The following is a 14,067-nucleotide window of genomic DNA, read 5'->3' on the forward strand; positions in this document are numbered from 1 at the left end:
CTACCTTTATTGGTATTATTAGAGTAACCATCATAACAACAAGGAGTAATTATTTAAATGCTCATTAAAAATCGAGTGGTGGTGAAGAGAGTAACATTGGTGGAAAGATTGTAGGAACCCGATACATGTCTGTTCCTGAGTGCTACAATAAAAGGTGTCCTTTCTTTAAAGCTTGCAAGTTTCTGCTTTTCCTGAACTTCTAAAGGTGCAGTAAAGCGGCATTAAAATTCCTTAACATTTTTATTGCTGCTGTTGTAACTTTGTAAAGGGAACCAGAAACATTATCTGGAAAGTATTGCTAGAGGTAAAGAATGGCAGTGGTTATGTGTACCTGACTGCAGGTCCTCACCGCAGTCCTGGCAGGGGTTATGGGTGGGTGATTAAAAAGGGGGGGAAGTTCATTCTCGGTTATAGCTAATGGAATTATTCAGGCATGCTGAGGGGAGGATTCGTAAGGCACTGGATGTCACTGTAGCCCAGCAGAAAATAATGAATTCTCAACAGTTCTTATCTCTCACTGATTATTGTTTGATGTTATCCAGAATAACTGAGGATATTTTGAGGGAAATTTATCTTCAGGGCAAAGGCACTCAGCATTCAGGGTATATAGAAAGTCATGTACCAACTGGGCAAGGAAGATCTGCGTATTGCTAAATGATACAAGTCAGACTGCAGAGGACAGATAAGTTGGGGGATTCAGGCTGCCTGGTGCAGTGGGATGAATGTCCACAGACTCAGGCTACTCTTGTTCTGGGCTGGGCAAACCGACCTGTCTTTTCTCACTGCCCCCTGTAAGGGCAGAATTTGGGAGGCAGGATCTGAATTTAGCTTTGTTTTGTGGTGTTCGTGAAAGAGAAAAAAGCTCATTATTGCTTTGACATTTTGAACAGAGCATAATCTGTCATGCAGTAATGGAGGGAACACATTTTAATATTTCTGGAAAAGACCATCTTTTGTCATAATATGCAGAAAAGGCAGGAGTGTTCAGTAAGTTTATAGTTTATAATTACCTGCTTAGGGAGAAGATACTAGAGAGATTTTTAATCTACCAGATAAAAACATAACAAGATCTAACGGTTGGCAGTTGAACTCAGCAATCTGAATCGGAAAGAAGACAGTGTTTTAATACTAAAGATAGTCAACCATTGCCACAGACTACTCCGATACACAGTGAATTCTCTTTCACGTGGCATTTACAAATCAAGTTGGGAGAAGAGGATGCTAAAAGACATGAAGTGGTTCAGCTGCAAATCACTGGGCTGGTTGATATCTGTATGTGAGGTGCAGACCAAATTGATTCCAATGTTTTTCATGTGCATGTCGGTAGGACAAAATATTATGGTCTTAAATGGCAGGAAGAAAGATTTACATTAGGCATTTGGGGAACCTTCATGATGGTAAAGGAGAGAAGGAATGAAGCAGACTTTGGGAACGTTGTAGACTCTCCATCTGGCCTTTGAAGTGGGATAATGGAGCATCTGCCATAGATATGAATAGATGCATAGATACGGACATCCGTTGGGTCAGGAATTGGATAAGGGTAGCCCTTAAGGTTTATCCCAGTCCTCTTGTTCTTTAATTTCACGGTCCTTCCTAGCCTTCGAATGAATGTTTCAAACCTACTGGATCTCAGTAGGATCCAGCCCTACAAACCTGTCTCGTGTCTGAACTCCAGTGGCAGTGTTTGCTTGGATTTAGTACAACCTTGAAGCTACTAGTGACTGCTCAGGGCTTGTGGCCTGGATGTCTCATCTCAGTACGTACACCGTATTTACCAACCAATGTAAAGATAAAAAATTCAGCCCTGTTAGCCTCCAAAATCATGCCTAGTTACATGTTGACCGTAGGGTTGAATCCATGTGCAATTCATTGAACAGTATTAATGAAGTCTCGGCTTGTGCTTAACTCTAAGCACATGAATAATTTCATCCTATCCAACAGAGCACTTCAGCCCATGCTTAAGTTTCACTGATGTTGATTACTCACATGCTCAAAGTCAAGCACATGCTAAAGTGATAAAGACTGCATATGGCAAAGCCTATATAGCTAGTTGTCATAAAGTGGGTATTTAGAGAGACTTCAGTGCAGGTGGCAAGGGATTAAGATAGCCATATATCAAAAGTAGCCTTATAACAAAGACTTTTATAGTGTAGGTGCGCTGCATTATTAAATATAAGGATCATTCTTGAGCAATACGTGGCTGTTTCTGGGCATGTTTAAAATATTTAGCAAGTTTTTGAATATAAAAATGTTCGGAGTGGATCTTCAAAGACTTTTTGACATTGTTCTGTTCTTAAAAGTGAGCATCTACACTGCTCAGGGCAACTTCTAGGCAAGATAACCATGAAGTGATAATATGGAAATGAACATTTTATTTTATTTTTTTCATTTTTTTTAAACAGGGAGTCTGGGGAGAGTATTTGAGGGTTGTGAAAGTTAAAATATATATATACACAGACACGTACACACGTGACGCAGTCAGAGACTGGTAGCCAGGTAGCCTGCAGTCAATTTTGCCATAGTGTCGGGGTCTCCTGAAGAGGAGTGTTAAGGAGCATAAAAGCTAAACAAAACAAAAGGGAAGAGAAGACTGTTTTATGACTGCTAGCTTGTAAATCTCAGATCACTAATAGCACTAATTTGCTCTGTTTGAAAGAAAACTAAAAAGGAAGGGGATTTACTTTCCTCACTTGAATTTCACGGAGGTGAAGTTTTGGAGAACAAAACAAAACAAAACATCTCAGTTCCACGTAACATGTAGTAGCAAGCATCCAGCCAGCTGCCATTTTGAGGGTAATTTTTTTAATCAGCCATTTCAGTTTTAGATTGGCCTTGATCCTCAGCCTGCTCAGGAATTTTTCTCCTTACGTATGTGCCTTTGCTGTTGTTGTTGTCGTCGTCGTCGTCGTCATCTAATACACAGCTGCTTTCTTCCTCCTGTCAGCTCTTGAGCTAAGCAAGGAGAATGCATGCACACACACACACACACCCCCTCACGCACTTTATGTTTTTTAAAGAAAAAAACCCCACAACAAGAAAGAATGCGCGCTGTGACTTTAAAAATGAAAGAATCGAACAGCTGTGGGTAATAAATCGATTAATTAGAGTGGATAAAATGAAGGTGAAGGGTGCAGAGCACTCTTTAATTTGAAGATATATGACCTTGTAAGATACTGCACTTCATTTGCTATTAGATCACACTTCAGAAGGGGCTTTATTAAAATCTATTCTAGGGTGAGCTGAGGTAAAACATATTGTTAAAAAAAGCTTTTGACAGAGTATGTTATATACTTTAGTCTGCTTCAGTGATTTCTGTCACTTTTTATACTACACATGTTGCCGTTCAAGAAAAGTTAAAGGTCTAGACATTTTCATCATATTTCTGTAAGAAACAGAAATTTAAATATTTGAAGTAATAATGGGAGCATTTGCTGTTGCTTTGGCTGCAGAGCTGACATAAAACTCCCTAACTGCCTCAGCGCTGAGTAGATTTTTAAGGGCTAATGTATCAGTTCCTTCCCGTGTTTGTATGTGGCTTTCATTAATGTCAATAGCAGTTACAGGCACTTTTTCCAAGCCGAGTACACTTCCCAAACTTGTGTTTTTTTTCCAATAGCGGTTGTTAGAGATTAATCAAAGCAACCGGGTCTGTCCCGTAGGATGCAGCGTGCAGGGCTGGGGCACGGGGGCCGTGTCAGCCAGACAGAAACCCTCGCCGGGGTGTGTATGGTTTTTCTGGGCTGCGAGAGAGCCGGCTTCTCCAAAATCGGGATCTGAAGCCGCTATCCGCAGCTATAGCCCTACTAAATCAATAGAAACGTGAGGAGCTGCACCGCATTTATCACCTACCTTTGTAAATAAGTCTCAACCTGATAGATGCTCCTTCCTTTCCGCTTTTATGGGTGTACGTTAGGTGATAAGATTAGGTAGACTGACAGGCTGATAGTTAGGCAGATAATCTTCTAGCCTCCTTGTCTAAGGTTTTGTAGGTTTTGTTAGCAGCAGCTGTTCCCGAAACAGCCAGAAGAGGGGAATTCAGTCAGCAGCAATCCTGCTGTGCACTAGTTTAATTTTTTTTTCTATTTTTTTTTTTTTTTGAGCGCTATGAGTCAGGCCACTTTACAGAGATAGTTTTGATAATACGGTTCTGTTCACCTTATAAACTCTTTCATTTTCAAGCCTAAGCAACAGGTTTCTGTGAATTGCAGTCTCCCCGTCCCCTCCCCCCCACCCCCCATCTCAAAAGGGGTTGTGTAGTTCAGTTTCGGATCTGAGCTCCTGTGGAGAGGCTGGGATCGGGCTTTGTTAGTGTCGTTGCACAGGTATGGGTCAGGTGGGAAGCTTGGTTCAGGTTTTGAACTTTCAGGAAGTTTAGTGCCTTTAGGGGCAGCAGGGCCATGGCTAGCCAAAATATGTGCTTTCATAAACAAACAAACAAACAAACAAACAAGAAATTAGCTTTAAATTTTCCAAAACGGGTAGTTGTTTTTCCGGAAACCTCCCCCTCACTTAAAAAAAAACAAACAAAACCCAACCAAATCCTGGATCGTGATTTTCAAGTTGACACATATTTATGATTTATCAGAGTCTTGCAGAGGCATTGAAAAAAGGGAAGGGGAGGGGGGAAGTGCTTTTTGAAGATAGCACATAGTTTATATTGTGCCCAGGACTGGAATTTTCTAGCTAGCAAAATTATGACTGTAGTGCAGACTTGTCCACACCTGTCCTTTATGTAAAGCTGAATCAAGGTTAAAGGAATGCTTTCCACCTTTATGCAGTTGTTCAAAGAGGCTAGAAAGGCAAACAGAACAATGTTTTTGGCTCCGGTGAGCATTTCTGCATTGGAGGACAGGCTCAGGCTCAGAAATTCTTGGGACCCAGTTCAAGCACAGCCCGACATTTGTTACTGTTAATTGCAACTGTGCTGTCGGCTTTGATTACCGGATGTTTCATTTGAGTGCCTTCTTGGTGTTTTGGCAAAAAGAATGTCAAAGTGGTTTATGCAAGGGTACGTTTTCCAAGATCCTGTTGACTTGAATAGGACTTGCGCAGCTAAATACCTACATAGTATTTTAAAAATGGAAATGCTGGCATGACTGAAGCATGTATAAATTAAATTCAGCAAGATCCCAGGGGACTGCTGCATGAATTATATAAAAATATAAAATGAAAGAGTGAAAATGACACCGAAGCTCCTTGCAGGTGCCTTGTAAAACCTACCACACTGCATTTTCCTTGGTTTTTGGCTGCAGTCGTAAATCCCTTGAAACAAATTCCTTTTTGTGGAATAAACACGTGAAAGGATTTGGATCCTTATGCGTCATAAAGGAAGGTTTTATTTGCAAGTTAGAGGATATAAACGTATATAGCACCAACACGTATGTGTGATATTTGTCGTACATGTTAAGTGAATAAGTGTGGTGAGTAAATGTGCTGTTCAACAATTTATATCAGTCAATACATTGCAATTAAGTCCTTCTTTCAGAAATGCCAAGGAGGAAATGTGTTAGCAAAATAAAGCGCATGCCAACTGTATTTAAATGTTCTCCGCTGTATTATTTTTTGAGTGTTCTTTCTGTTTTTCTTCTATAGGTAAAGATGAGCCTTCAAGCTATATTTGCACAACATGCAAGCAGCCTTTTAATAGCGCTTGGTTCTTGCTTCAGCATGCCCAGAACACACATGGATTCCGCATCTACCTGGAAACAAGCCCTTCAAACAGTTCCCTTACTCCACGCATCACCATCCCTCCTCCTCTGGGACCGGAGACTGTTGCACAGTCCCCGTTGATGAATTTCCTTGGAGACAGCAACCCTTTCAATCTTTTGCGGATGACAGGACCCATCTTGCGTGAACACCCTGGCTTTGGTGAGGGTCGGCTCCCAAACACGCCTCCGCTGTTCAGCCCACCGCCTCGTCATCATCTGGATCCACATCGCCTTAGTGCCGAAGAAATGGGGTTAGTTGCCCAGCATCCCAGTGCCTTTGACAGAGTTATGCGTTTAAACCCCATGGCAATTGAGTCCCCAGCGATGGATTTCTCCAGAAGGCTTCGAGAGCTGGCAGGAAACAGTTCCACCCCTCCGCCAGTCTCGCCCAGTCGCACCAACCCTATGCATCGCCTGTTGAATCCTTTCCAGCCGAGTCCTAAATCACCTTTTTTGAGCACCCCACCACTGCCCCCCATGCCCCCCAGCAGCACTACGCCTCCCCAGCCTCAGGCCAAGAGCAAGTCCTGTGAATTTTGTGGGAAAACATTCAAGTTCCAGAGTAACCTTATCGTGCACCGGCGCAGCCACACAGGAGAAAAGCCCTACAAGTGTCAGCTCTGTGACCACGCTTGCTCCCAGGCCAGCAAGCTAAAACGCCACATGAAAACGCATATGCATAAAGCTGGCTCCATGACGGGCAGGTCAGACGACGGACTGTCCACCACTAGTTCCCCCGAGCCAGGCACAAGCGAGCTCACTGGAGAGGGACTGAAATCCAGTGAGGCAGATTTCAGGAACGAGAGCGATCCTTCCCTGGGCCATGACAATGAAGAAGAGGAGGAGGAGGAGGAGGAGGAAGAGGAGCTCGAAAATGAGAGCCGGCCAGAGTCGAGCTTCAGTATGGACTCGGAGCTGAGTCGTAACCGAGAAAACGGCTCCAAGTCGCTGCCGGACGAGAAATCCCTCGTCCTGGGAAAAGTCATCGAGAATGTAAGTCTAGGTGCCATCCAGCAATATAATGACATGCTAGCTGAAAAACAGAAGAGGAGTAGCTTCATGAAAAGGTCTTCTGACCAGCGAGACTTGTGTCCTCGAGACCTCTGTCAGAGAGATCCAGGCGATGAAGACTCAGTGGTAGGAGAGCTGGACCGCACTGAGGAAGGGACGGTCAACGGAAGAAACTTTGGCCCGGGCGAACCCTTCCCAAACTTGTTCCCCCGCAAGCCAACGCCTATCACGAGCCCCAGTTTAAACAATTCCTCTAAAAGAATAAAGGTAGAGAAAGATTTGGACTTGCCACCAGCAACGATAATACCTTCCGAAAACGTTTACTCCCAGTGGCTGGTAGGGTACGCAGCATCGCGGCACTTCATGAAGGATCCGTTCCTCGGATTCACAGACTCCCGACAATCCCCCTTCGCGACCTCTTCCGAGCACTCGTCGGAGAACGGGAGCCTGCGTTTCTCCACCCCGCCGGGGGACATGCTGGACGGGGGGCTCTCAGGGCGCAGCGGCACGGCGAGCGGAGGCAGCACCCCCCACATCAGCGGTCCCGGCCCCGGGCGACCCAGTTCGAAGGAAGGGCGCAGGAGCGATACATGTGAGTACTGTGGCAAGGTCTTTAAGAACTGCAGCAATTTGACGGTGCACCGTCGGAGCCACACTGGAGAGCGGCCTTACAAATGCGAGCTCTGCAACTATGCATGTGCCCAGAGCAGTAAGCTGACGCGCCATATGAAAACGCATGGCCAGATAGGGAAGGAGGTCTACCGCTGCGACATTTGCCAGATGCCCTTCAGTGTTTACAGCACCCTGGAGAAACACATGAAAAAGTGGCATGGAGAACATTTGCTGACAAATGACGTCAAAATTGAGCAGGCAGAAAGAAGCTAAGGCCCCCCGCCCCGCCCCCCCCTCCCCCGCCCCCGCTAGGTTAAATTTCAGGGGTCTAGGTAACATTTTATTTGTACAGTTTAACTATTGCCAACTGAGAAAAGATGACCTAACTTGCCTCCGTAAACATAACTTAGCATAACTATGGTAGGTGCCAGACTTTGGCACTTAAAATATAACCTGTGTCTACAAAGTTCTATTAAACCCGAGGGTTGATTAAGGCAGTAAAAATTGTGGAGCCTTTTAACTGTGCAATAATTTCTGTATTTATTGGGTTTTTGTAATTTTTTGGCATGTGCAGGTACTTTTTTTTATTCTTTCTGTTTAAATTTCTTTTAAAATTTTGTTGGGTATCCCTTTTTAATTTTACCCAGTCGTAGCCTGAGATTACTTGCATTGTAGGGGAGAAACATATCTTTTTAAATTATAATTTTTGGGCCGCTGCTTTGTTGAAATTTAAGCTAAGCATGTGTAATTTCTTGTGAAGAAGCCAGCATTTGAACAGAAATCTTTCTTTCTTTCCTTTTTCTTTCTTTACCTTTTTTTTTTTCCTTTCCTCTTCTTAAATAACCTTGAAGATTAGGGAAAACAAAATTGTACAGCGGATAACAATCTTTAAATTTAGCACTTTCTTTTGGAATTGGATCGAATATGTAGCACTGACAATGTCGCTGACGATAGAGGCCTTTTCTAGATGGATTTCATCACTGAGGTTATGGCAACAAAAAAGACATAGGTGCGGAAGGTAGCTACATTCAAACCCCAAAAACATTCTTAACTGTGCATTACTATCAGATAGTTTCTTCTTGTTGTTAAAAGCTATGGCAACATAATGGTGCCATTTTGTCACTTTTTGGGGTGTCTTTCCTTCCCTCTTCCCCTCTCCCTCCACTCCTCCCAGAGACAGTAAAAGTACATCTTGAGTATCGTAATATTCTTTTCAAACCTTTGAGCAGCTAAATGCCATCTTTTTTTTTTCTTTTTAAACTGCAAAATCATAAATCTGAGTTCAGGACATCGACTTCAGTCTGTGTTTGCTGTAGTTAAAATAATTACTAGAGGACGAGAAAGTGTGTATTTCTCAATGAAAAGCCTCAGCTCATAGGCATGTGGTTTATGAATGGGAACATTAGAACTATCTTATATGATGTACAAGGATGTTATTACAAGGAAGGGAAAAATAAATTCTAGTTGATTTACCTGTCTTGGCAAGATTCTGCTCCTACTGAAGTCGCTGAAAGTTTTCCCCTTGACTTAATTAGGAACAGAATGGAATTGTGTTCAGAGAAAAGCATTACGACAGAAAAAAGTAAAGAAAAATGCACCTGCTCTACTTTCAAATTCCAAATTTTGTAAAGCCTTTTATGACTAATATTAACAAACAGTGGACAATTATGGTTAGAGATTTTAATTATGTTGACCCGCACTTTAAAGCTTTTGTTTGTGGTTAAGAGAAAAAAATGGCTTCTCAACAAGAAATTACATCATATTCTTCTACTTGGCCCAAAGGTGGGTTAAACTGTAAGGGAACAGCTGAGATTAAGTGTCAGTGTTGCTAAGCATGGCATTCACAATACTGGCACTATAAAGAAAAATAAATAAAAATAATTTATTGGACAGTTTTTCTACTGCCATTCAATTTGACGTGAGTGCCTTGAAAACTGATCTTCCTATTTGAGTCTCTTGAGACAAATGCAAAACGTTTTTGTGAAATGAAAAGACTTTTAAAAAAAAAAAAGTAAAACAAGAAAAGTACATTCTTTAGAAAAAAAGAGCCACATTTACTTAAAAAAAAAAAAAATTACTGGTTGAAGATAGTGGACATGAATATGCCATAAGACCCAATCAAATGAAGATGTATACCCAGCACAACTTCGGACATCCATTAGCTGAATTATTCTCAGCCTTTTTTTTTTTTTCAGGACAACGCTGCTTAGGAAATGGAATGGAAATGATTTACTGCTGAATTAAAACTCAAATGACACAAATTACAAGTTGTTATCATTGAATGAGAAAAAACAATTCAGGAACAACGGCTAATTTTTTTAAAAGTTAAATTTAGTGCACTCTGTCTTAAAATACGTTTACAGTATTGAATACATACAAGGGTAAAAAAGAAATTGTGTGTATGTGTGTTTGAGCAATCTTTTTTTTTTCAAAGTTTGCTTAATAGGTTATTAAAAAAATGCCATAATGGCCATGTGTATATTGTTTTCTTTTGGTGACGGGGTTTTAGTATATATTATATATATTAAAATTTCTTGATTACTGTAAAAGTGGACCAGTATTTGTAATAATGGAGAATGCCTGGGCATTTTACAAAACCAGAAAGAAAAAAAAAAAAAAACTTTTCTTTTTTCCTTGAAAATGTTGCAGTAAAATTTAAATGGTGGGTCTATAAATTTGTTCTTGTCACTGTAACTGTAAAGTCTTGAGTTTTAGTAAATTTTTTTCTGCCTTGGGTGTTGAATTTTTATTTCAAAAAATGTATAGAATCCTGTATTTGGGGATTAAAAGGTGATTGCTACACCATGTAGAAAAAGTATGTAGAAAAAAGTGCTTAATATTGTTATTGCTTTGCAGAAAAAAAAAATCACGTTTCTGACCTGTACCTATTTTTCTCTTTTTTTCTCCCCTTCCCCCCTTCCCTTCCCCTTCTGGAATGGATATTGATATTGGTTGATTCATATGATGTAGGCACTTGCTGTATTTTTACTGAAGCTTGTAATTTTTTAACTGTACGCTTGTCCTTTTAAAGGGATTTAATGTACCTTTTTGTTAGTGAATTTGGAAATAAAAATAAAAACAAACAAACAGGCTGCCATAATATATTTTTTTAATTTGGCAGGATAAAATATTGCAAAAATAAAAAAAAATTTGTATGTGAAGTCCTTATTGTACAGGAAAAAAAGGGGGTTGTTAGACGACCTTTGAGTAAAAGAAACAAAACAAAATAATTAAGTGCTTTTTTATTTTTAATTTTTTTGTTGTTGTTGTTCACAAATAATTTTAGTTGTATATATATTTTTTTTGTCAGAAATGGCCTACAAAAAAAGTGCTGTTCCCACAGGGCTCTAAATAACTTCAAAGTTGCCTGGACCCCTTGCATCAAGGTTTTACCAGGTATGGTTGAACCAGGCTGGATGGTTATTGCCTATTCATGTGAAATGAAATTCAGGTCCCGTAAAGGCGTCTGGGGTGACATCCCACAGCTTTCCCCACAGATTCGAGAGAGAGAGAGGAGATTACCCCCTCCCCCCGCCCCCGCCTTCCCCCGGCCCCCTTCCAAACAAGAAGCTGCCCAACACGTCTTCCCTCTCCCGGCCACCCCCTCCTCACCGCTCCCCGCACCCTGCCACCGCCCTCTGGAAGAAAAGTCGTTTTCCAGCAAACAGTGAGAGCTGTTGCGTCCACTTGGACATAAAATGGTAAAACGGGCTGCTGTTGGTACAGCTGTAACCGGGTTGAAGTAAAATTGGTCCAGGCACAGCCCTCCTCTTCCCTGTCAGAACAGGACCTACTCCGTGTACAGGTCTTGCCAGTCCATGTTATTAGCTGCTTTGCTGCTGTTCACTCCTAATTGTACATTCCATAAATTTCTGAATGTTTGAGGGACTGGGATGAAATCCTGTGCCTTTTGATTTCTCTCTTCTTTGCTGTTCTTTCTCTCTCTCTCTCTCTCATGCTCTCTCCCTTTTGGGTCGAGGGGAAGACAGGTGGCAGAAGAGGCACTGATGCTCTAGTGAAGGGCAGAAGGAGAAAATGCTCACCGCTCTTACAGGAAATGACGGTAAAACTAAAACACGAAAAAGGAAAAAAAATATGGCCGTGCCAAATTCTTCTGCTGCTTTCATCGGTGCAGAGCTGCTGGAGCAATTGGAGAGGCATGGGTGTGACAGCAGGGAGAATTTGGTCCAGCTACCTAACAGATAGATATATGTCTTCCTGGCTTGAACAACGTACCCTTAAGACTTCTGGACAAATTCTGGATCTCAATTAAACTGATATAAATCAGGAATTATTCATCACTCTTAGTCCTGGGTTACTCCAGCGTAGCTGAGGCTGGCAGGTAGTCCCTTAAAGGCACATTTTCATTTTTTGTTGAAAATTCAGATCTCCGGCATTCCTATAAATCAGAGCCATGTCACAGAACTCAGCAGAATCCCTTGGACATGCATCGGTGTAACGAAGAGCGGAAGTTAACCGCATATTTTCAGTCCACCAGTCATTGATTTAAGAAAGTTTACCTTTTAATTTAGTGTAAGTTGCTTAGGAGCTCTGGTCTCCCTGTTGTTTTTATTTATCCAGGATAGCTAACACCAGCAGTTGTCTACTTTTGTGACTTGAATCACTGAAACTAACAATAAGTCACCCAAAAGCACAAGGGTTGTGTTTCTGCAGACTGTAGTGGCAATGAAATGGCCCTCCTTTTCTTCTTGCTTAGAAGAACTGTAGTTTACTAGGCCATAAGCACAATATTACATAGACATAAAATAGCTAGAATGCTGCCATAGTTCTCTTCACAATTTAAATAGCTTTTTATTATTATTTTAAGGTTGAATTTTATTACTTCCATTGTGTCTAGTCCTGCTCCCTTTGAAGTCCAGAGCAAAACTCCTGTCGACTCCGTTGGCAACAGGACAGGTCTGAGAACCTGGTTTTAGAAAGAAAAATATCGATTTTTAAGGAAAGGGTCAAAAAATCAGCATTTCATCCCAGTCCTATGTAAAAGACAGTCCAAGGTTTTGTTTATCACAGGCAAACTCATTTTTATGGTGCTCTTTGTATTTTAGAACTGCAAAGCAAAGTAACGTTGATTTAAGTTGTTTGCATTTGTACCGGCAAGGCAAAATATTTTTATTACCTTTTTCTATTACTTATTGTATGAGCTTTTGTTGTTTACTTGGAGGTTTTGTCTTTTACTACAAGTTTGGAACTATTTATTATTGCTTGGTATTTGTGCTCTGTTTAAAAAACGAGAGCACTTTTTTTTTTATTATGGATAAAATGTTGAGATGGCTGGAGGTCATTTCAATATGGCTTAGTGAAATATTTATTGTTCCTTTTATTCTCTGTACAAGATTTTTGGCCTCTTTTTTTTCCCTTATTGTCACAATGTTGAGTTCAGCATGTGTCTACCATTTCATTTGTACGCTCGTTCAAAACAACGTTTGTTCCAGTTTCAAGTTATAAAAATAAATTGGACATTTGACTTGATCTCCAAATCTTGTCTTTCCTGTTTTTTTGAAATTGAGGGGTGGGAAGGGGAAAAAAGAAGGGAGTGCGGAGGTGAAGCTTCAGTACAGATGATAGAGCTCGTGCCACGTTTTCTGTTGGTTCTCAAGGGAGTCAAATCAGGAGAGAATTCTTGTTTGGGGAGGACGTGAGCACCTGCATGGTGCTAAGCAGATGCTCAATTCCTGCTTACATTCCTTGGATGTAAATATAATGTATTTCCTGAGTAGGGGTCTTGAGAGAAAATGGTAGAATAATGCTTGAAACAGTCAAATTTCCTACATGAAATTGTGCGATGTTTGGGGCAATTAGCACGGTTTTCTGAAGAAAGTGAGAACTTTGCTCTTGTGCTTCTTTCCATCCCCATAAACTTAACCGCGTGCCGTATGCACCTTAGTTTGTTAATGTGTTTTGCTTCTTGGATGCCAACGCAAATAGGGAGAACACTTAGCCATTTAACCAGGAGCTGAATTTGGGCCACAGACTCTGTATTATTGTGTGAGAAGCACCAAAAGGTAACTACAGACACACATCTGCTCCTCCTCCTCAGCTAGGGACAAAGGCACGCAGGGCTAAAGGCAGAATTTTGCAGAACTTGCAGTTTGAGAATAAGAGCTTACAGCTACGGGCAGTTCACTGTCCTGATACTCTTTATCAAGCCAACCTTCTTAGCAAACGCACGGAAATCTTAAATGAGGGAATTGTTATTCAAACCATTATTGGAAAGCTCAGGAAAGATTTGGAGTGTCGAAGACCAGATTCTGATTTCCTGGAGGCCCTGGTCCAACAAACCATGTAACAGGCTTGTGATTCAAAGCAGGTGGGTAATTGAAATTCATTTCAAAGGAGCTGCTCCTGGACTTTAAAGGGCTTGGCTCAACTCAGAAGTCAGGAGGGGAAGCTAAGTGGTTTGTGCTACAGAAGAGCTCCTACAGATGGTCCCTTCCTGATCTCAGGCTCCCTGAATCTACAATCTAAATTTAGGTACGTGTGTAAGTGCTTTGCTGGATCAAGGCTTCAGAGTGATATAAAAGTTACAGGCTTTGAAAAGTTGCACTCATGAAAAACCAGTGAAAATGAAATCAGAACCCGACGCTGACAATTATATTGGGCAATAGTTCATGCTGTAATTCCCAAAATGCCACGTTCGTTTTGAATGCCTTCTGCAGTGAGCTGCAAAGGCTGTTACATTTTACTTCTAAATTTTGTACAGTTTGCATTTGAATGG

The 14,067-nt window shown here is 41.2% G+C and overlaps 1 protein-coding gene across 6 annotated transcripts in view; it reads left to right on the forward strand.

Moving 5' to 3' along the window:
• Positions 1-12,821, forward strand: part of BCL11B (BCL11 transcription factor B) — a 97,210-nt gene extending 84,389 nt beyond the window's left edge. For all 6 annotated transcript variants that reach the window (XM_074584040.1, XM_074584044.1, XM_074584041.1 and 3 more), the window contains one exon: positions 5,593-12,821. In XM_074584040.1, coding sequence (XP_074440141.1) covers positions 5,593-7,604 — 2,012 coding nt within the window. In that variant the 3' untranslated portion in view covers positions 7,605-12,821. The remainder of the gene's footprint in view (positions 1-5,592) is intronic.
• The last annotated feature ends 1,246 nt before the right edge of the window (positions 12,822-14,067 follow it).

The sequence above is a fragment of the Larus michahellis genome, chromosome 4 (genome assembly GCF_964199755.1).
Source record: "Larus michahellis chromosome 4, bLarMic1.1, whole genome shotgun sequence".
Taxonomy (NCBI): Eukaryota; Metazoa; Chordata; class Aves; order Charadriiformes; family Laridae; genus Larus; species Larus michahellis.